The following is a 21,445-nucleotide window of genomic DNA, read 5'->3' as shown; positions in this document are numbered from 1 at the left end:
TAAGCTTATTTTCTATTTAACTGAAAATTTATGAATCTATACACTTCCTGGTTTATGATTGAGTTTTTGCTATTCATACACGTCGACATCCTTCAAAGATATTTTATAATAACTGGAGTTACACCAACAGGAAACGTATGTAGTTACACAAAGAAAGAGTTGTTAAGATGAGCGTATGCCTCATTTGTGAAAAAGTACCTTCATTTACGACTTTCGTTTTAAGGTCCATTGTTCTATTTTAAAATACTATCATGAGCTAGGAATACTAAGCAACTAAATAAATCAGCGTTATTCTATCCATATTCACTGGATATGAGCAATCGCCCGCTCTGATTGGCTACTCTACTACTAGGATATCAGCTCATATACCACGAGTAGAGGAAAAACAAAATGGCAGACCGTGTTGCTGAACCAACCGAGGACGAAATAAAATCACGTATTTAAAAGAAACAGAAATAGCTAAAAGAATATACCCCCCCAAATATCTCCTGTTCCACGCTCCAGTCCAGTTAGTGGTGGTAATGCACCTTTAAGTTGGTTTGCCCACCGCCAAAAAACCCTGAAGAAGACCCCCCCAAAAAAATATGGAATAAAAGTTTTTTTTTTTCCCCAGAATTATTATCGCATTTTTCACAAACTGCTATGGTCATTTCGCCGGTTTGTTTACATTCTAAGTGGAAATGATTTTGTCGGATGTTTTGTATAAAAGTTTTTACTTATCGAATTTGCAAAAATAAATAAATCGGTTTCTCAAAATCCAGTGAATGCGGATATAATAAAACAGTTATTCCACTCAATCTCGTCATACACGGCTTACAGCCGACTTGGTGCTACGCTCCTCGTCAGCTATCAGCTCATGTACGACGAGATTTCGTGGAATAACTGTTAATTGCATTGTCTGTGCTTCTACTTACAAGCCCTTCAAATCTATTAGAGAAGGGATGCTTTAATAAAGAGGTACAGGGTTGATTTCCATCTGTTTCAGTGTATTGTGCATGTACGATCTGATCTGATCTGTAGATAAACAACCAAACTGATACGGACTGAATCCAGGTTATTTAAAAAAAAAAAAACACGAGCATTTACAATGGACTCGAGAACAAATGACTGTATACAAGAAATGTACTCAATAGTGTGGTCAAGTCACTCGAAAACAAAAATGAGTTCAAATTCCAGTTTGAAGTCGAAACTGTATTTAACTTGTACCATTTGGACAAGTGACATGTTGTCATGTGACATGTGTGATGTTATTTCTTGAAGCAGTTATTCCTCTTATAACCAGGGCTTTGAACCAGAATTTTTTTCCAATTGGTTCGTTCCGAACAGAAACGGAATTTTAACGTTTCCGGTTTTGGGTTCCACCATTAAATAGATGTTCCCAAACCGGTTAGAACAAAAAAATTTTGTTCCCGGAACGGTTAACCCTTTGGTGACTGACCCCTTGAAAATGGTTCCTCCAGGAACAATGACTTTTCAGTTGTCAAGACAACGGAAAAACTAAAATACAAAAACAGAAAGATATGTCACAATGCTCTTGTGCACAAAACAAAATGCTCTTGTATTTTAGTTTTTCCGTTGTCTTGACAACTGAAACGTCATCGTTCCTGGAGGAACCATTTTCAAGGGGTCAGTCACCAAAGGGTTAATTACGTTCCCTGTCAGCTGTTTAACAAATGGCTATAAAATTGTCTCTGTCTCATCCAGCTTAAGCCAAATGTAGGCTAATTCTATTACAACCTTCATTAAATAAGACAAGAAATAATTCAAAACAATTATTTCAAATGTTGGCGATTTGGATTCTCAGTATGTCTTCCCATCTACACAAACAGAAAAAGTGCTAAAAATGAAAGATAATTCGTTTAGTGTGTTACCAAAGGCTAGTCAGGCCGTATGCATTGATAGGCTAACAGAGGTTAACGTAATTTAATGTTCGCGAGCCTCTCATTAACGTGGACAAATATATTGATATCGTGTTTGAAATTGACGTTTTTGAATAACGATAGACTGCAATATTTACCTCTTATTTAAGATGTGGAGACGTGATAGTAGTCCACCCTCCCGCTCTCTCCATTCAGTCAGCGAACGTCACACAGGAAGTGAACCCCAGCGGGTCATAGAAACTTGCGCAGGAGAAGAATGACTTTTTTATTTGTAGGCTACGGAAACTTTGAGGAACGAAATAAAAACCGGTATTAACCGGTTACCATTATTTTTAATAAGCGTTTCTGTTCCGGAACATAAAAAATAATAAAGTTTCTGGTTTCGTTTCTGTTCCATGTGAAATAGAAAAAGTTCCCGGTTTTCGTTTTCGTTCCTTGAACCGGTTCAAAGCCCTGCTTATAACCACATCAACTCTCCAACAACTATATTTTTGCTATTAATTCGATAACAACGTCATATATTTTATCAATTTATAGTTACGCATAACAGTATGGAATGTCCATGAGATGAGTTACCTCATTAAACCTCGTTATGTTACTGAGAAACAGCGAAGCACAAAACCCTGTCCTGGAGACTCTCCCAAAGTGGAAAACCTACTGACTGTTAAAAGCACTGACGCTCAAGAGTTCCACAAATATTAAAGGTAGACGACCTTTTGATTTCATTAAATCTGTGAAATTTAGTTCCCTCTGAAATTTGGTCATTCTAATATATGTTTATTTCTGTAACACCTCACAAAATATCAGGCCATTCTGTGGCTGGGAAGTTATTTAATTTGAAGGGATTCCTGAGTAAATAATGTGCATGAAATCGCTCGCTTCGTGCAGTCAAGCAGACAGAGGAAGTCCGTGTGCGCATGCGCAGGTTTACCACCTTCTTCTTCTTCTTCTTTTGGGTTTTACGGCAGCTGGCATCCACAGTGTTGCATTACTGCCATCTACAGGTTTACCTTGACCGTGCACTGACAGCTACATAATTCTGTCGCTAAACGAACAGCTGATCACACCGAGGTGCTCGCTGACCGCCGATATTTATTAGTTTGGTCCTGTGTTTCCTTTCCTTCGCAACATAACGTCTTTTCTTCTCGCTTTCCGTTACTGTAGTCGGTCTTTCACATTTCATTCGTGTCCTCCATTTTTCGTTTGCATCCCACAATGCCTTGCGCGAACGGGGAAAGCCCACCACATGATGCATGACGTAGTATCTTGAATTGCGTTATGATGAAGCAGGAAAAATTTAGGGCCACGTGGCCTTAAATTCATTAATTGTTCTATTAAAAAAAAACTACTAAAATTGGAAGTCTGCGATTCAAATTCAGTAGCTTTCGATCCACTAAACAAAAATAACTGGGTGTCAGGGAAAATTCTTTTTATGACCTAAACTTGAAAAATCTGAAAGGCGGTCTACCTTTAAACAAACATCTCTTAAAGAAAACTATCATATCAATGATGAAAGGTTTGAATGGACAGACTATACTATAGCTGTCACACTAATCAGCATTTTAATAACTACATATATTTATTAGTGCTGTCAAGCGATTAAAATATTTAATCGCGATTAATGTCGCGACTGTCATAGTTAACTCGCAATTAATCGCAATTTAATCGCACATTTTTGTCACATGAAAAACCATTGTAATTCTCTTATCAGCATAAAAAAGTGAATGGGCTTGCTCACCGTTCGAACTACGGGAGTACACGGGGGATCCGAGATCCCCTGAAACAGACATGAGATCCCTTGAAAACATGATTTGGGAAATGTTGGGGGGTCTCTAAAATATTGGCAAAATGATGTTTATTGACATAGCAATCGTGTGTAACGGGAAGCATTTGCATATCCGAAGTGAGCGCGCGATGGAGATCCGCGCTCTGAGACAAGCGCAAGCACCCCCCCAAGGGAAAAAAAAGGGACCCCCCCCGAAAATATCGGCATAGTTCGAACACTGGTTGTACCAATGTGTTTTTTTTTATTTTTATTGCAGACCATAACACGTCTTGTCACAGCCACTGCAAAGTGGGGCTGGAGCCGCCGATGGGAAAACGAAACCTAAGCCGAGCACCGTGTCTCTTCGGGGGAGGGCAGAGGACTCTGGCTGTGCGGGGCGTGGCATCATGTTACAGAGCGTTAATCTCGCGATAAAAAAATTATCGCCGTTAAAATTGAGTCAAGTTAACGCGTTAATAACGCGACATTTTTGACAGCACTAATATTTATAGTTTGGCCTTTCTTGCATGTTATGGCCCTTTTCCACTACCCTTTTTCAGCTCGCTTCAGCTCACTTCAGCCCGACACGGCTCGCGTTTTGACTACCAAAAAACAGCACGACTCAGCTCGCTTCAGCCCTGCTTAGCCCCTAAAACTCGCACCGTTTTGGAGTGGGGCTGAAGCGAGCCAAAGCGAGCCGAGTGAGGCTGGGGGCGTGAGCAGACACTCCCCTGTGCACTGACTGGTGAGGAGGAGTGTCCTCACATGCCCACACATGCCCCGCGAGCACGCTGGGATCTGTAAACACCGTAAACCCGGAAGAAGAAGAATTACGAGAATTTCTGAAGCCTTATGCGCCTCGCCTCATCTATACGCTCTTGCCAGTATCTGTTGGCGTTGTCGGTGACAACAAGCCACAGCACCAAGACCAGTAACACTAACGACTCCATGTCCATGTTTATTGTTTACTATTCGGGTTGTGAGACTACCGCTTAAAAGGTCACTGATGTCACTGTTTGCGCTGCTTAACGACATCACGTGACGTCCACCCACTTTCGCTAACTCCACCCAAAGTGTCCACCCACTTCCAGCCAGCACGGTTCAGTGCGGTCGTAGTCGAAATGCAACTCCAACAGCCCGACTCAGCACGGCACGGCTCAGCCCGACTCAGCCGCGTTTGTAGTGGAAAAGCGGCATTAGAGAGCATCTTATCTATTGAATTACTGAAATAAGATTTTGTGTGACCTGGAGCAGGAAATGGAGCCCACAGCGTTGGAGTGGCCATGACCCTGAGCCACACACTGTACATGACCAGTCACAGGGTCCATCTTCCAAACACGCACAGAATTATCCTGTACAAATATGGACACACACACACACTTTTATAGAGGGAACAAGAGCTTCTCTGTAGCAACTTCCAAAACTCATCTGTATTTGGAATTGTGTATTTCATGTCATCACTCAGGGGATAAACTGGACTGATTAATAAATAAATAAATAAAATCCCCTCACCTTGCCACAGCTTGCAAACATGCAATGTTTTCTGAACACATCCAGTGACAGGACAGTGTCTACAAAAAAAGTAATAATAATAATAATAATAATAATAATTGGAATTTGCAAAGAAAAATTTGAAAAGGAGAATAAATACACACAGCTTTGCTGATTGACTAAATGCATAAACCTAGATTTAACGCCGATATTATTCAGATATTAAAGGAGAACTGAAGTCATTCTTAAACTTGCTTTATTTCTTAATTAACGTGTTATTCAATTCTGTTTTCGGTTTTAGTAACCTCATATCGTGACTCGTATTGGCAACTAATTGCAATTAAATATTATACTTATCGGCCTATTCGGTTTTTAGCCATGTTGAACTGAGTTCGTTTGGTCCACGGCAGGCGTCGCTTATCCGCGCGATCTTCACGAGACTTGTGCGAGACTTCAAAACGTGACGTGTCAGTGCCACCATTTTGAAAACTCTTTTCCAAACGAAATATTGCACAAAAATGAGTTTAAATGACGATTACTGCCTACTTTTTTCAAACTTTCCGGATTGCTATCAAAACAAACACAACTTCCGGCTTAATTACGTCAGCATTCAGTCTTAATTTTTTTTTCTTCTCTTTTTTATTTTTAATAGGGTGTCCTCCAGCCACACAAATGTAAATAATACTATTGGATGTATATAGTTAATTTGGCTGACAGACTATTAGTCTTTGGGGGTCACCTCAGAATCGCGTTTTGTAAATGTTATGTTCAGATATATGTACGTGTAAATATGAATTTCGAAATAAACCATTCATTCATTCATTGCATTCGAAGGGGGGCTTCGTGGGCGTCTTCTGACAACGTTGGCAGATGTTGGTCACTTGGATTTCCGCTGTACGTTTTACTTCCGTCCTACGATGTCTCGCACAGGTCTCAACGAATCTCGTTTACGGCCATCGCTTTGACAAATGGACTGATATATTACAGAGCATATTTCAAACACTCAGAACTTGCTATAGCAGCGACAAAATAGCTATCAGAAATGCATTCCAATATTTAATTAAATGAGAAATAGAATTTTGATAATTTTAAAAAAATTAAAAATTGCCTTCAGTTCTCCTTTAAACGTCACGCACACACATACAACTGTCCTGATTACAGGATGTACGTGACTCAAACCTGCCACCTGCTGGCCGTCACTTACCTGTGTGCCCGTAGAGTATTTGGCAGCTGTTGGTGGCCAGCTCGAACACCTTGAGCTGCGAACTGTTTGTGGCCACTACTATGTGACTGTCCTTTTTTCCCAGAAACCTCACATCCAGGATGTCATCGTTATAGCCCACAAACTACAGAAGAACACAAAACAAACAACCCCCCCCAAAAAAAAAAAATCCATGAGACTTTTTGTTTTAAAACAGTGATATGACTATATTTATTCTATTCTATCGTATTCTACCACACGGCTCGTTTAAATCCTTGATTGTGTTTGGTCAATTACAGCATTTGATGGTGTGTTATTTGTGTCCCACCACGCCATAAAATCATATTTTGTGTCAAATTACTGAAACCCCCTTCTTGCATCACCCTGTCAGGGTTTATTTCTCAATAATGATCAGCTCACCTGGACATTACCCCTTACATCGGGGTGTCAAACTCATTTTCATTGAGGGCCACATCACTCGATTTCTAAGTCATTGAGGGCCAAATAATCACTGAACATCCATTTAAAAAGGGCAACCATGAAATCTGCATGGCAAAATGAGGAGTTTAATGAGTCAACAAGTTTTGAACACTGTTTCACTGGGAATCAGTAAAACAACGACGAGGCTAATTTCCCATTCGTTTCATTTGATTCTATTTTAACATGTTTCCAACTTTCTGCTTGATATCTTTTAACATCGAAACGTCAAAATGAGTGCAGTCAACAATTTACATTCAATATATCAATAGGCTATAAACTCGCCTGTTATCACCAGTGCGGCAGTAAAAACTTAATTTGGTTTCAGTAGGGGGCGGCACGGTGGTGTAGTGGTTAGCGCTGTCGCCTCACAGCAAGAAGGTCTGGGTTCGAGCCCCGTGGCCGGCGAGGGCCTTTCTGTGTGGAGTTTGCATGTTCTCCCCGTGTCCGCATGGGTTTCCTCCGGGTGCTCCGGTTTCCCCCACAGTCCAAAGACATGCAGGTTAGGTTAACTGGTGACTCTAAATTGAGATTAGGTGTGAATGTGAGTGTGAATGGTTGTCTGTGTCTAGGTGTCAGCCCTGTGATGACCTGGCGACTTGTCCAGGGTGTACCCCGCCTTTCGCCCGTAGTCAGCTGGGATAGGCTCCAGCTTGCCTGCGACCCTGTAGAACAGGATAAAGCGGCTACAGATAATGAGATGAGATTCATAGTATATTCAAGTATATTCTATCGACATTGACTGGATGTGAGCAATTGCGTGCTCCGATTGGCTACTCTACTACTAGGCTATCAGCTCATACACCGTGAGTAGAAAATAACAAAATGGTACAACCCCGATTCCAAAAAAGTTGGGACAAAGTACAAATTGTAAATAAAAACGGAATGCAATAATTTACAAATCTCAAAAACTGATCTTGTATTCACAATAGAACATACACAACATATCAAATGTTGAAAGTGAGACATTTTGAAATTTCATGCCAAATATTGGCTCATTTGAAATTTCATGACAGCAACACATCTCAAAAAAGTTGGGACAGGGGCAATAAGAGGCTGGAAAAGTTAAAGGTACAAAAAAGGAACAGCTGGAGGACCAAATTGCAACTCATTAGGTCAATTGGCAATAGGTCATTAACATGACTGGGTATAAAAAGAGCATCTTGGAGTGGCAGCGGCTCTCAGAAGTAAAGATGGGAAGAGGATCACCAATCCCCCTAATTCTGCACCGACAAATAGTGGAGCAGTATCAGAAAGGAGTTCGACAGTGTAAAATTGCAAAGAGTTTGAACATATCATCATCTACAGTGCATAATATCATCAAAAGATTCAGAGAATCTGGAAGAATCTCTGTGCGTAAGGGTCAAGGCCGGAAAACCATACTGGGTGCCCGTGATCTTCGGGCCCTTAGACGGCACTGCATCACATACAGGCATGCTTCTGTATTGGAAATCACAAAATGGGCTCAGGAATATTTCCAGAGAACATTATCTGTGAACACAATTCACCGTGCCATCCGCCGTTGCCAGCTAAAACTCTATAGTTCAAAGAAGAAGCCGTATCTAAACATGATCCAGAAGCGCAGACGTCTTCTCTGGGCCAAGGCTCATTTAAAATGGACTGTGGCAAAGCGGAAAACTGTTCTGTGGTCAGACGAATCAAAATTTGAAGTTCTTTATGGAAATCAGGGACGCCGTGTCATTCGGACTAAAGAGGAGAAGGACGACCCGAGTTGTTATCAGCGCTCAGTTCAGAAGCCTGCATCTCTGATGGTATGGGGTTGCATTAGTGCGTGTGGCATGGGCAGCTTACACATCTGGAAAGACACCATCAATGCTGAAAGGTATATCCAGGTTCTAGAGCAACATATGCTCCCATCCAGACGACGTCTCTTTCAGGGAAGACCTTGCATTTTCCAACATGACAATGCCAAACCACATACTGCATCAATTACAGCATCATGGCTGCGTAGAAGAAGGGTCTGGGTACTGAACTGGCCAGCCTGCAGTCCAGATCTTTCACCCATAGAAAACATTTGGCGCATCATAAAACGGAAGATACGACAAAAAAGCCCTAAGACAGTTGAGCAACTAGAATCCTCCATTAGACAAGAATGGGTTAACATTCCTATCCCTAAACTTGAGCAACTTGTCTCCTCAGTCCCCAGACGTTTACAGACTGTTGTAAAGAGAAAAGGGGATGTCTCACAGTGGTAAACATGGCCTTGTCCCAACTCTGAGATGTGTTGTTGTCATGAAATGTAAAATCATCTAATTTTTCTCTTTAAATGATACATTTTCTCAGTTTAAACATTTGATATGTCATCTATGTTCTATTCTGAATAAAATATGGAATTTTGAAACTTCCACATCATTGCATTCCGTTTTTATTTACAATTTGTACTTTGTCCCAACTTTTTTGGAATCGGGGCTGTATGTAATGGTGTGTTACAGATACAAACTCTCATCTAACTGTCCTAAGCAGAGGCGTAGCTGAGAGGATTTAAGGTTTGAACTCTTAAATATTTGATAACAGTTCCAGAACAGTTTGTGTCTGATAGCACAGTAGGTGTGATATAATAATATTCATAAAAGCTATCATTACAATTGTTGTCCACGTTTAACTGCCCCAGACATCAAATTAACGCATCGTTTAGTTTGTTTAATCACATTTTACTGGCTGCAACCTGACTGAAGTGAGAAACAGCCAATCAGAATCATGCAGGTTTTCTGCAGTGAAAGCTGGTGAGGTTTACAGCAAGAGGTGACAACGTTTTCAGTTTTTCATTTCATTTTTACCTCCGCCAACGTTGTTGGAGGAGGTGGTTATATTTTCATCTCTGCTTGTTTGTTTGTCTTTTTCCAACGTAACTCAAAAAGTAGTGAATGGAGTGTGAAGAAATTGAGGAAAGGTGGGCCAAAGAACAACTGATTAGATTTTGATTCAAATCCAGATATGTACAGTATGTATTCAGGATATTTTTATTTTTGTAACTCAAAAAAAGTCCTGAACTGATTTTGATGAAATTTGATGTACAGCTTTAGATCCAAGGCTCAAGTGATTGGATTTTGATGTTGGCTTGGCGGAGGCATGTGTTACAGATGATTTTTGAAAATCAGGTGAATCTGGATTTACTGAGGTGAATTACAGTGGTGCTTGAAAGTTTGTGAACCCTTTAGAATTTTCTATATTTCTGTAAAAATATGACCTAAAACATCATCAGATTTTCACACAAGTCCTAAAAGTAGATAAAGAGAACCCAATTAAACAAATGAGTCAAAAATATTATACTCGGTCATTTATTTATTGAGGAAAATGATCCAATATTACATATGTGAGTGGCAAAAGTATGTGGACCTCTAGGATTAGCAGTTAATTTGAAGGTGAAATTAGAGTCAGGTGTTTTCAATCAATGGGATGACAATCAGGTGTGAGTGGGCACCCTGTTTTATTTAAAGAACAGGGATCTATCAAAGTCTGATCTTCACAACATGTTTGTGGAAGTGTATCATGGCACAAACAAAGGAGATTTCTGAGGACCTCAGAAAAAGTGTTGTTGATGCTCATCAGGCTGGAAAAGGTTACAAAACCATCTCTAAAGAGTTTGGACTCCACCAATCCACAGTCAGACAGATTGTGTACAAATGGAGGAAATTCAAGACCATTGTTACCCTCCCCAGGAGTGGTCGACCAACAAAGATCACTCCAAGAGCAAAGCGTATAATCGTCGGCAAGGCCACAAAGGACCCCAGGGTAACTTCTAAGCAACTGAAGGCCTCTCTCACATTGGCTAATGTTCATGAGTCCACCATCAGGAGAACACTGAACAAGAATGGCGTGCATGGCAGGGTTGCAAGGAGAAAGCCACTGCTCTCCAAAAAGAACATTGCTGCTCGTCTGCACTTTGCTAAAGATCATGTGGACAAGCCAGACGGCTATTGGAAAAATGTTTTGTGGATGGATGAGACAAAAATAGAACTTTCTGGTTTAAATGAGAAGCATTATGTTTGGAGAAAGGAAAACGCTGCATTCCAGCATAAGAACCTTATCCCATCTGTGAAACATGGTGGTGGTAGTATCATGGTTTGGGCCTGTTTTGCTGCATCTGGGCCAGGACGGCTTGCCATCATTGATGGAACAATGAATTCTGAATTATACCAGCGAATTCTAAAGGAAAACGTCAGGACATCTGTCCATGAATTGAATCTCAAGAGAAGGTGGGTCATGCAGCAAGACAACGACCCTAAGCACACAAGTCATTCTACCAAAGAATAGTTAAAGAAGAATAAAAGTTCATGTTTTGGAATGGCCAAGTCAAAGTCCTGACCTTAATCCAATGGAAATGTTGTGGAAGGACCTGAAGCGAGCAGTTCATGTGAGGAAACCCACCAACATCCCAGAGTTGAAGCTGTTCTGTATGGAGGAATGGGCTAAAATTCCTCCAAGCCGGTGTGCAGGACTGATCAACAGTTACCGGAAACATTTAGTTGCAGTTATTGCTGCACAAGGGGGTCACACCAGATACTGAAAGCAAAGCTTCACATACTTTTGCCACTCACACATGTAATATTTGATCATTTTCCTCAATAAATAAATGACCAAGTATAATATTTTTGTCTCGTTTGTTTAACTGGGTTCTCTTTATCTACTTTTAGGACTTGTGTGAAAATCTGATGATGTTTTAGGTCATATTTATGCAGAAATATAGAAAACTCTAAACTTTCAAGCACCACTGTAGGTCGATATTCTTAAAAAGGATTTTTGGGGGGTTCATGAAAGAATGAGAACATTTTGACAACCACTCTCCATTCACCTTTCCCCCTCGTTTCTCACTCACCCCACCTCCTTTGTATCTTCTATCCTTTTATACCTCTCTATGTAGAATCACACTTCTATACCTGTCTTTCTGTCTGTCTAATTTAATTTGCTTCCCCCCCCCCCTTTTTACTGTCATTGCTGGGAATCAAACTCAAGACCTTCTGCTTTGAAGTCCCCCACTTTACCACTACACCACAGAGGATTTATTTGCAACTCAGAAATGATTCTACTCCCAACCCTAATTCACCTCGGTAAATCTAGAATCACCTGATTTAAAAAAAAAAAAATTCACCTGTACTCGTAACATATACACTCTACTGCGTGCCCTTTTAGTTATGCCAGTGTTATTAATATGGCAGGATTGGTTGCCAATAGAACAATATATCATTCTATCACCACTCCTACTACTGTCGGGCATCTACCGAAAATATCTAAGCACGTCAGGAGGAAGGTTTTTCCATGGGTCTGTGAGTGATCAGCGCTCACCTGGTGCTGTACAGTGAGAGCGGGCAGCTGGTAGAACAGGATGTTGTGCTCGGCGGTGACTGTAGCCAGGCGGTTGCAGAGAGGCAGGAACAGGCAGTACAGCAAGCTAAGAGGATCCCCGTCTTCTTGCACTGACTGGGACAGCGCAGCGTCTGGTAGCGTCTGTGTGAACACACACTGAGCCGAGCTCGACTCCCACACCTTCAGCACACCTAGGGAACACGACAAGTCAATTAGTGCGTCCATATCACGTTAATAATACCACCACAGTGAAAACCTCAAACAAAAAAAGTCAAATCACGATCTGATGTCAATATGGTGACAAAGCAGTTCCTGAAAATGAATGAATGAATAAACTATATTTCAGCGCACTAGGTTGTTTAACAATTATTGTCATTAAAATAAAAGTACAAAATGGACACAGCGAATACAATATTGTTTACTTAATGCATGTAACCAGACGTCAGACAAACACCCATCAGCGGTGAGCATATTAATCAAATATACTATGCACTGAGGCCATTATTAAAAAATGTTCTGTTTCCGGTCCACCGGCCGGGCGAGTGCCGTTTGTGCGGTTGAAATTTTTTTTTTAACGCCGTTTTTTTGACATTTTTTTTCGGGTTCGTAAATCTAAAATCGAACTTGACATTTCCGCATTCCCAGGGCTTTCCACTAAGGCTCATACTAGCCAGCCATGACAAATAAGTAGCCAGCCGAGGGGGTAAACACACAATAAACTCCTGTGCACGCAGTTCCCAGGATTAAATGTATTTTCCACAGACCATTTATTTATTCACTTTACTCAAATACAAAGTAAAATGGCAGTAAATCATCTTCCTTTTCTTGCGTATTGCATCATGAGGCGTTCCTGGCTTGTAAATCTCTTATTTTCGGTGCATGACACATTCACGCAGCTGAGCATGCTATGAATTAACAACGACAACGGTCTGCAGTGGGGCTACACAATTAAACACTCAGCGAACATTTCTCCATTTGTGTATGAAAATACACTCCAACCACTCAGTTTGGGTTCATTTACAACCAACGGTGTCTTTTGATGCCAGCATGTAATTGAACGAGAGAAGACTGGTTTACCGGAGACAAAATAAGCGTTATCTCTGCTTCTGTTCCCTCCGACAGCCCCGACACACTACTGCCTCCGCCGAGTGCGCGCGCACTCCGAACTGAATCAGCTCTGTGCATGCGCCGTGCGGCACAAAAAAACGGCAGCCACCATGAAGGAAGGAGATGCGGAGTTTTAAATTTTGCTTAAGTGTGAAATCGCAAAATGGTATTCTAGCGAACAACAAAACAGTAAAGATTCAGAAAAACAAATCATTCAGTGATCATTTTAATAGTGTAATTTTATCTGAACTAGGCCTAACGCTCGATTTAGAACTACAAAAAGTCCGTGTGTCGGACATTTTAAGTACCTTTGTAAAAGTTTTGCAAATGTTGCAGTCAGCATTTAAAATGCTAACTTAAAGTTTTTGTACAAGTTTCAGTTGATTAAACTGTCATTTTATTAAATGTGTCTGCTTTTGTAATAAAAAAGTACTGAAAGAAAAAGCAAACACAGCATTGCGATTTCTTATCCATCCATAAAAAAAAAAAAAAATCCCTCCCTCCCGACTGAATTTTTTTTTGCTCACCCGGTGGCCAGGAAACGGATTTTTTTTTAAGGATGGCCTGAGAGGCTCCGGTTGAAATTATGGATTCTCTGAAGTCTGAATCGCGTGCTATGATTGACTACTACTAGGATATCAGCTCATATACCACGAGTAGAGAAAAACAAAATGGCGGAGTGTATTGCTGAATCAACCGAGGATGAAATAAAAACTGTACTCAAAAACAAAACTCCAAAAAACAGGTAACAAAACACGGAATAAAAGTATTTGATGGGAAGAGCGTATCTTTTTTTTTTTTTTATTCTTCAAGCATTCTTATTATCACATTTTTCACAAATTGCTCCTGTCATTTCGCCGGTTTGTTTACATTCTAATCGGAAATGATTTTGTCGGACGTTTTGTATAAAGTTGTTATTTATCGAATTTGCCAAAAATAAAAATAAAAATGCTCCGTTTCTCAAAATCCAGTGAAGGCGGATAGAATAAAACAGTTATTCCACTCAATCTCGTCGTACATGGCTTACAGTGGATGTAAAAAGTGTACACACCCCGTTAAAATGATAGGTTTTCCTGATGTAAAAAAAAAAAATTAAAAAAATATATCATGATAAATAATTTCAAAACTTTCCCCACCTTTACTGTGACCTATAACCTGTACAATTCAATTGAAAAACAAACAAATCTGTTAGGGGGAAAAAAATAAAAAACGCACAATAAGCTGGTTGCATAAGTATGCACACCCTTAAACCAATACTTTGTTGAAGCATCTTTTGATTTAATTACAGCATTCAGTCTTTTTGGGTCGGAGTCTATCAGCCTGCCACATCTAGACTTGGCAATATTTGCCCACTCTTCCTTGCAAAAGTGCTCCAAATCTGTCAGATTGCGAGGGCAGCTCTTGTGCACAACCCTCTTCAGGTCACCCCACAGATGTTCGATTGGATTTAGGTCTGGGCTCTGGCTGGGCTGTTCCAAAACTTTTTTTTAGGGTCGTTGTCATGCTGAAAGATGAAATTCCTCTTCATCTTCAGCTTTCTAGCAGACATCTGAAGGTTTGGGGCCAAAATTGACTGGTATATAGAACTGTTCATAATTCCCTCCACCTTGACTAAAGCCCCTGTTCCAGCTGATGAAAAACAACCTGAAACATGATGCTGCCACCACCATGCTTCACCGTGGGTCTGGTGTTCTTTTGGTGATGCGCAGGGTTGTTTTTGCGCCAAACATACCTTTTGGAATTATGGCCAAAAAGTTCAAGTTTAGTTTCATCAGACCATAACACATTTTCCCACATGCTTTTGGGAGAGTTGATGTATGTTCTTGCAAAATTTAGCCAGGGCTGGATGTTTTTCTTTGACCCTACCTCATAGTCCAGACATACACTACCGTTCAAAAGTTTGGGGTCACCCAGACAATTTTGTGTTTTCCATGAAAAGTCACACTTTTATTTACCACCATAAGTTGTAAAATGAATAGAAAATATAGTCAAGACATTTTTCTGGCCATTTTGAGCATTTAATCGACCCCACAAACGTGATGCTCCAGAAACTCAATCTGCTCAAAGGAAGGTCAGTTTTATAGCTTCTCTAAAGAGCTCAACTGTTTTCAGCTGTGCTAACATGATTGTACAAGGGTTTTCTAACCATCCATTAGCCTTCTGAGGCAATGAGCAAACACATTGTACCATTAGAACACTGAAGTGAGAGTTGCTGGAAATGGGCCTCTATACACCTATTGCACCAAAAACCAGACATTTGCAGCTAGAATAGTCATTTACCACATTAGCAATGTATAGAGTGGATTTCTGATTAGTTTAAAGTGATCTTCATTGAAAAGAACAGTGCTTTTCTTTCAAAAATAAGGACATTTCAAAGTGACCCCAAACTTTTGAACGGTAGTGTATGGAGAATACAGGAAATTGTTGTCACATGAAGTACACAACCAGTACTTGCCAGAAATTCCTGCAGCTCCTTCAGTGTTGCTGTAGGCCTCTTGGCAGCCTCCCTGACCAGTTTTCATCTTGTCTTTTCATCAATTTTGGAGGGACATCCAGTTCTCGGTAATGGTCACTGCTGTCCCATATTTTCTCCACGTCTTGATGACTGTCTTCACTGTGTTCCATGGCATATCTAATGCGGTGGAAATGTTTTTGTCCCCTTCTCCTGACTGATACCTTTCAACAATGAGATCCCTTTGACGCTTTGTAAGCGCTCTGTGAACCCTGGCTTTTGCTGGAAGATGCAACTGAGTAAATGTCTGAACTTTATTTGGGGTTGATCAGAGTCATTTTAATCGATGGCAGGTGTGAACCCAAAAAGACTGAATGCTGTAATTAAATCAAAAGGTGCTTCAACAAAGTATTAGTTTAAGGGTGTGCACACTTATGCAACCAGCTTATTGTACTTTTTTTTATGTTTTCCCCCCTAACAGATTTGTTTGTTTTTCAATTGAATTGTACAGGTTATAGGTCACATTAAAGGTGGGAAAAGTTTTGAAATTATTTATCGTGGCCTCATTTTTTTACGTCAGAAAAACCGATCATTTTAACGGGGTGTGTACACTTTTTAATCCACTGTATAGCCAACTCAGTGCTACGCACCTCCTCAGCTCATGTATGACTCTATTTCATGGAATAACTGTTAAACATCCCTCATCAAAAAACTCAAAACTAAAAAAGTGTAAAGGCTGAATCTCGGCATAAACTCACTGGAGGCAGCCATGTTTGTCGTTTACGTCGGCGCGACCTTCGACCTGCGCATGTACAATGTACCATGCTATCATCTGCCTCGCTAGGCATGATCATGATACGTCGATCTACACACACAGAAATGTTCAAGGAGCCACAGCTGTGACTCGAGTCGGCCATAAAGCCTGAAATTGTGACATCAGTTCAGGGTACATTGATGATATACGATGACTGACTCACGCCATATACTTTTTTTTTTGACGACACGAGATACAGTGCTTAATCAGTGGTGGAACTATGTCACATGAGCCATCCTTGGCCAATCCCTGCACGGGAATTTTTTTGACGAGGAATATAAAACATGTATATGCCATACGTTTAACATAGTATACTGGGGATTCAAACCTTTGTCAAGTATTTTATATAAGCCAGGAAATGAATCACTAACCAGTAATACAGAAGGAGACAGGTATCTACCTTTACTGCCAGCGGTGACAAAGTGGAGCTCTTTACTTTTCACCCCAAGCTCAGAATAATCCTCATTTTGAGGGAGAATGACTACTCCCTCTACAGCCTAAACACACACACACACACACACACACACACACACACACACACACACACACACACACACACACACAAATGACAGACCTCAATTTACGACTCTCTAAGTAAAACAAACTTACAATAAAATACAATTTTGAAAAAAAAAGCGTACAATAAACAACATACAGGTTTCTGGAGCCGTCATACCTCATACACAGGAACCGTTCTCTTAACTTTCCTCTCTTTCAGGTCCCAGACTGTGCAGATTTTGTCTCGCCCAGAGCTGGAATCAAACACGGTATCGCAGTTTAGCTTAGATATTCCCAACAAAGGAAATGCTCATAAAGGACTAAAACAAAAGCATCAACAGCAAACCTATCAATAAATATATTCTTTCAAAGATGTGAGAGACAATGAAAATAGTTATACCATTCATTATCATAAATGGGACGTTCCACCGAATGGGTGCCATTTGCTTGTTGTACCACTCCCAAATTAAACTTAATTTGTTATATCTTTTCAACACTGATTATAACAACACACATTAACTATTCAAAATGTGTATTGGTCAACCTCAGGCTACGTTACAAGGTTTGGAAGTCAAAGATGGCTGCATTTTTTTCAGTCCTGTTACCAAAACTCTGAAAGTAACAGGACTGAGTTTTTAGCCTAGGATTAGCTAATACATGGAATTAAGCCACATGGCGTCATCGCTAATAGCATGACCACACTTAGCACATTCTAGTGATTTACCAAAAATCTGTATTTTTAAAATAAACAAATATCATCTAAGAAATAATTTAAGTAACAGGACAGTATGTTGACATTGACCTTATCAGTCAAAGTTAAAAAATCATGAAATATACAGAAAAGCAAATGAGAGAACTAACTTTTGGTCTTCCCATGGCCTTCAGAAGACACAACTGATGTAACTTCCTGTTGAGCATGTGATTTATGGAATGTTCCAAGTTTGTCAGATGGGGTAATATGTTTGGGTAACAGGACTGAGTGAAAACCCATGGACACGACTAAAATGTGTATTTTAACTAAGATATTGTGGATTTCTTATGAAAAAAATATATTTAATATTAATATTAAATATATATATAAAATATATAATATATCCTATTATATGGATAGGATATGGAGTCACACAACAGTGCAAAAGAAATACTGTTTCTGAAGGATTTTAATCATAATATTTCATAGTTAAGTATAAAGTTAGAGTGCGGGGACAGGTAACACATGCTATTTTTCAGTGTTTTAGGTAATTTTTATTAATCCTTACAATTATATATCTTAAATTTGAAATCAGATCAATGTGCAGGACATTCTGCATAATAAGGAAATGTATTTTAAAGTACATTTTTATGTGAATTTATACATATAATTTTCTAGGGACGGAAATGGCACCGATTCGGTGGAATGGCTCAAATACATTTCTGACCATTCGTACAAAATAAGTGAAAAGTCATGCTTTTTTCGCCCCCAACATTTATTTTTGCCAAAAAAATAAAATAAATTACATGGTAGTAATGTGATCTGTAACACATGGGTGATTACCGCAAACAGTGGGCTTGACATCATTCACTTTGCTGAGACAAGAATGGAAAAAAAAACCCTTCCCTAATCTTTTTTAAACCAAAATAAAAGCACTGTATCTACCAACTGTTTTTTTTTTCTTTTTCGTTTCCGGTTGAGAGTACGTCGTGTGCGTTCTGGCTGCCGCTTCTCACCAGAGCTTTTTTTAATTTTATTTTTTCTTTTTCTATTTTCACTTTATTTATTTATTTTTTTCTGTGTGTTTGTGTAGTTTGATGTTTGAGTGTTTTGTCCACCAGTTGTGGTGTAGCTCCGGACCTAGTTTTGGGTGTCGGTTCCCTCCAGGCCTGGGTTTGCCGTGGGTGATGCCTGTGCTCCCAGCTGTGGACTGCAATGACCTCGTTGCTCATTTTACATCATGGTTGTCCAGCGCTCTGTGCTTTAATGCTTGGCGTGACATTCCGAGCGATGTTGCTCGGTGGTGTCGCGGCGGCTAATTCGGTTTTTAATTGTGTTGAATTGAGTTCGTTTGGTCCACGGCAGGCGTCGCTTATCCACGCAATCTTCACGAGACTTGTGCGAGACTTCGAAACGTGAAGTGTCAGCGCCGCCATTTTGAAAACTGTTTTCCAAACGAAATATTGCACAAAAATGAGTTTAAATGACGATTACTGCCTACTTTTTTCAAACTTTCCTGATTGCTATCAAAACAAACAAAACTTCCGGCTTGATTACGTCAGCATTCGAAAGAGGGCGCGCGCGTCTTTTGACGACGTTGGCAGATGTTGGTCACTTTGATTTCCGCTGTACGTTTTACTTCCGTCCTACGATGTCTCGCACAGGTCTCAACGAATCTCGTTTACGGCCATCGCTTTGACATATGGACTGATATATTACAGAGCATATTTAAAACACTCAGAACTTGCTATAGCAGCGACAAAATAGCGATCAGAAATGCATTCCAATATTTAATAAAATGAGAGAAATTGAATTTTGAGAATAAAAAAAATTTGCCTTCAGTTCCCTTTTAAAAAGTCATTAACTATGTCAGCTCCAGATAATGATTTAAGTTCTACTGGCTAGGAGGCAGTACTTACGAATGCAGTCTTTGACACGTTGCAGTAAAGTCCTACTTGAGCGTGTGCTTCCTCAAGAGATTGAAAGAGTGCTTCTGCATCCTTGACTGTTTGGGTGATCAAAGCAAGATCGTCCGCAAAGTCTAAATCAGTCAGATTCTCGGCTGGATTTCAATGCCTTTTTCATGCATGGTGTCAAGTGAGAGATGCAAGGCATATGCTAGTTTTGGGCGTCGGTTCCCTCCAGGCCTTGGTTCGCCGTGAGTGATGCCTGTGCTCGTAGCTATGGACTGCAGTGAGCTAGTTGCTCATTTTAACATCGTGGTTGTCCAGCGCTCTGTGCAGCAGTGCTTGGCGTGGTGTTCCGAGCGATGTTGGTCGGTGGTGTCGCGGCGGCTGTGCAGACGGTTTGGGACGTACCAGCGCTCTGCGCGGCGGTGCTTCTGTGCTCACTTTGTGGATCCATGGCGTGGTGTTCCGAGTCATGTTGCCGGCAGTGTCGTGGCGGTGTGGGACTTGTTTTCGTGCACCTTTTGGCGGGACTGTGGCTGCTACACCATTGGAATGACATCCTGGCCTCTTTTTGGTACTTTTTATTTATTTGTTCCCTATAATTGTAAAGCGACCTTGGGTTTTGAGAAAGGCGCTATATAAATTGAACTTAATAATAATAATAATAATAATAATATTATTATTATTATTATTATAATAACATCAGCAACTATTTCAAAGGGACTTGTCTCGCCATCAGGGTGATGACTGTGGCAGAGGTGTTCATGTATAGAGCCTCGATTGCATTGATGATGGGTTGGGGTATACCGTAGAGAGGGAGAATCTCAAACATGGTGTCTCGGTCTATGGAGTCAAATGCTTTTTGAAAGTCTACAAAAAGCATAACTACGTCCCTGTTGCATCTTCTCATCTCCTCTATAACGTGGCGTATTGAGAGGATTTGAGAGACGGTACATCTACCTCTTCTAAATCCGTTGTGATTTTTCCTGAGGTTTTTTTTAAATACATGTAAACACTCATGTACATATGCTTTTATTGTTGTAATTCATTATTTGTTAATATCATTATTGAAGAAGAAGAAACCTTTATTTGTCACATGCACACTTCAAGCACAGTAAAATTCATCCTCTGCATTTAACCCATCTGAAGCAGTGAACACACGCACACACTCAGAGCAGTGGGCAGCCACACTAGAGCGCCTGGGGAGCAGTCAGGGGTCAGGTACCTTGCTCAAGGGCACCTCAGCCCAAGGCCACCCCACGTCAACCTAACCTGCATGTCTTTGGACTGTGGGGGAAACCGGAGCACCCGGAGGAAACCCACGCAGACACGGGGAGAACATGCAAACTCCGCACAGAAAGGCCCTCACCGGCCGCTGAGGCGACAGCGCTAACCACTACACCACCGTGCTGCCCATGGTAGCCTTATTGTGGCTACTGCCTCATATACCCCTTTTCCACCAAATCAGTTCCAGGGCTGGTTCGGGGCCAGGGCTGGTGCTGGTTCACAACTCGTTCAACTTGCGAGCCAGCTGAGAACCAGTTTGCTTTTCCATAGCTCGCGATGCTAAGCGGAGACACGTCATTACGTCGCTGTATATGTCAGTTACGTCGTTGTATACGTCAGTTACGTCGCTACGTTTACATAAACCTTGGCGCGAATATCGAAGCAAAAACAACACGGAAGAAGGAGCAACAACAATAATAATAATGGATGACTTCGTGTTTGTACAGCTGCTGCTTCTCGTTGCTTAAAAATGGTGATCTTTCGCGGTCTTGTTATTGTTGTCGGTCTTAACAACTCCGCCCCCCCCGCTGACGTAAGCGGTTCTTTC

General features: G+C 40.6%; 1 protein-coding gene across 1 annotated transcript in view; it reads right to left on the bottom strand.

Annotated features, from left to right (window-relative positions):
- tbl3 (transducin beta like 3) overlaps positions 1–21,445 on the bottom strand; it is a 98,765-nt gene that overhangs the window by 60,633 nt on the left and 16,687 nt on the right. Inside the window, exons 8-13 of the mRNA XM_060901722.1 lie at positions 17,189–17,264; positions 16,913–17,009; positions 12,119–12,330; positions 6,341–6,482; positions 5,158–5,216; positions 4,891–4,997 (exon numbers count right to left, since the gene is read on the bottom strand). Of these exons, the coding sequence (XP_060757705.1) occupies positions 4,891–4,997; positions 5,158–5,216; positions 6,341–6,482; positions 12,119–12,330; positions 16,913–17,009; positions 17,189–17,264 (693 nt within the window). The remainder of the gene's footprint in view (positions 1–4,890; positions 4,998–5,157; positions 5,217–6,340; positions 6,483–12,118; positions 12,331–16,912; positions 17,010–17,188; positions 17,265–21,445) is intronic.

This window comes from Neoarius graeffei, chromosome 20 (genome assembly GCF_027579695.1).
Source record: "Neoarius graeffei isolate fNeoGra1 chromosome 20, fNeoGra1.pri, whole genome shotgun sequence".
Lineage (NCBI taxonomy): Eukaryota > Metazoa > Chordata > Actinopteri > Siluriformes > Ariidae > Neoarius > Neoarius graeffei.
Note: the sequence above shows the minus strand (reverse complement) of the source record. Positions and strands in the feature narration are given on the sequence as shown.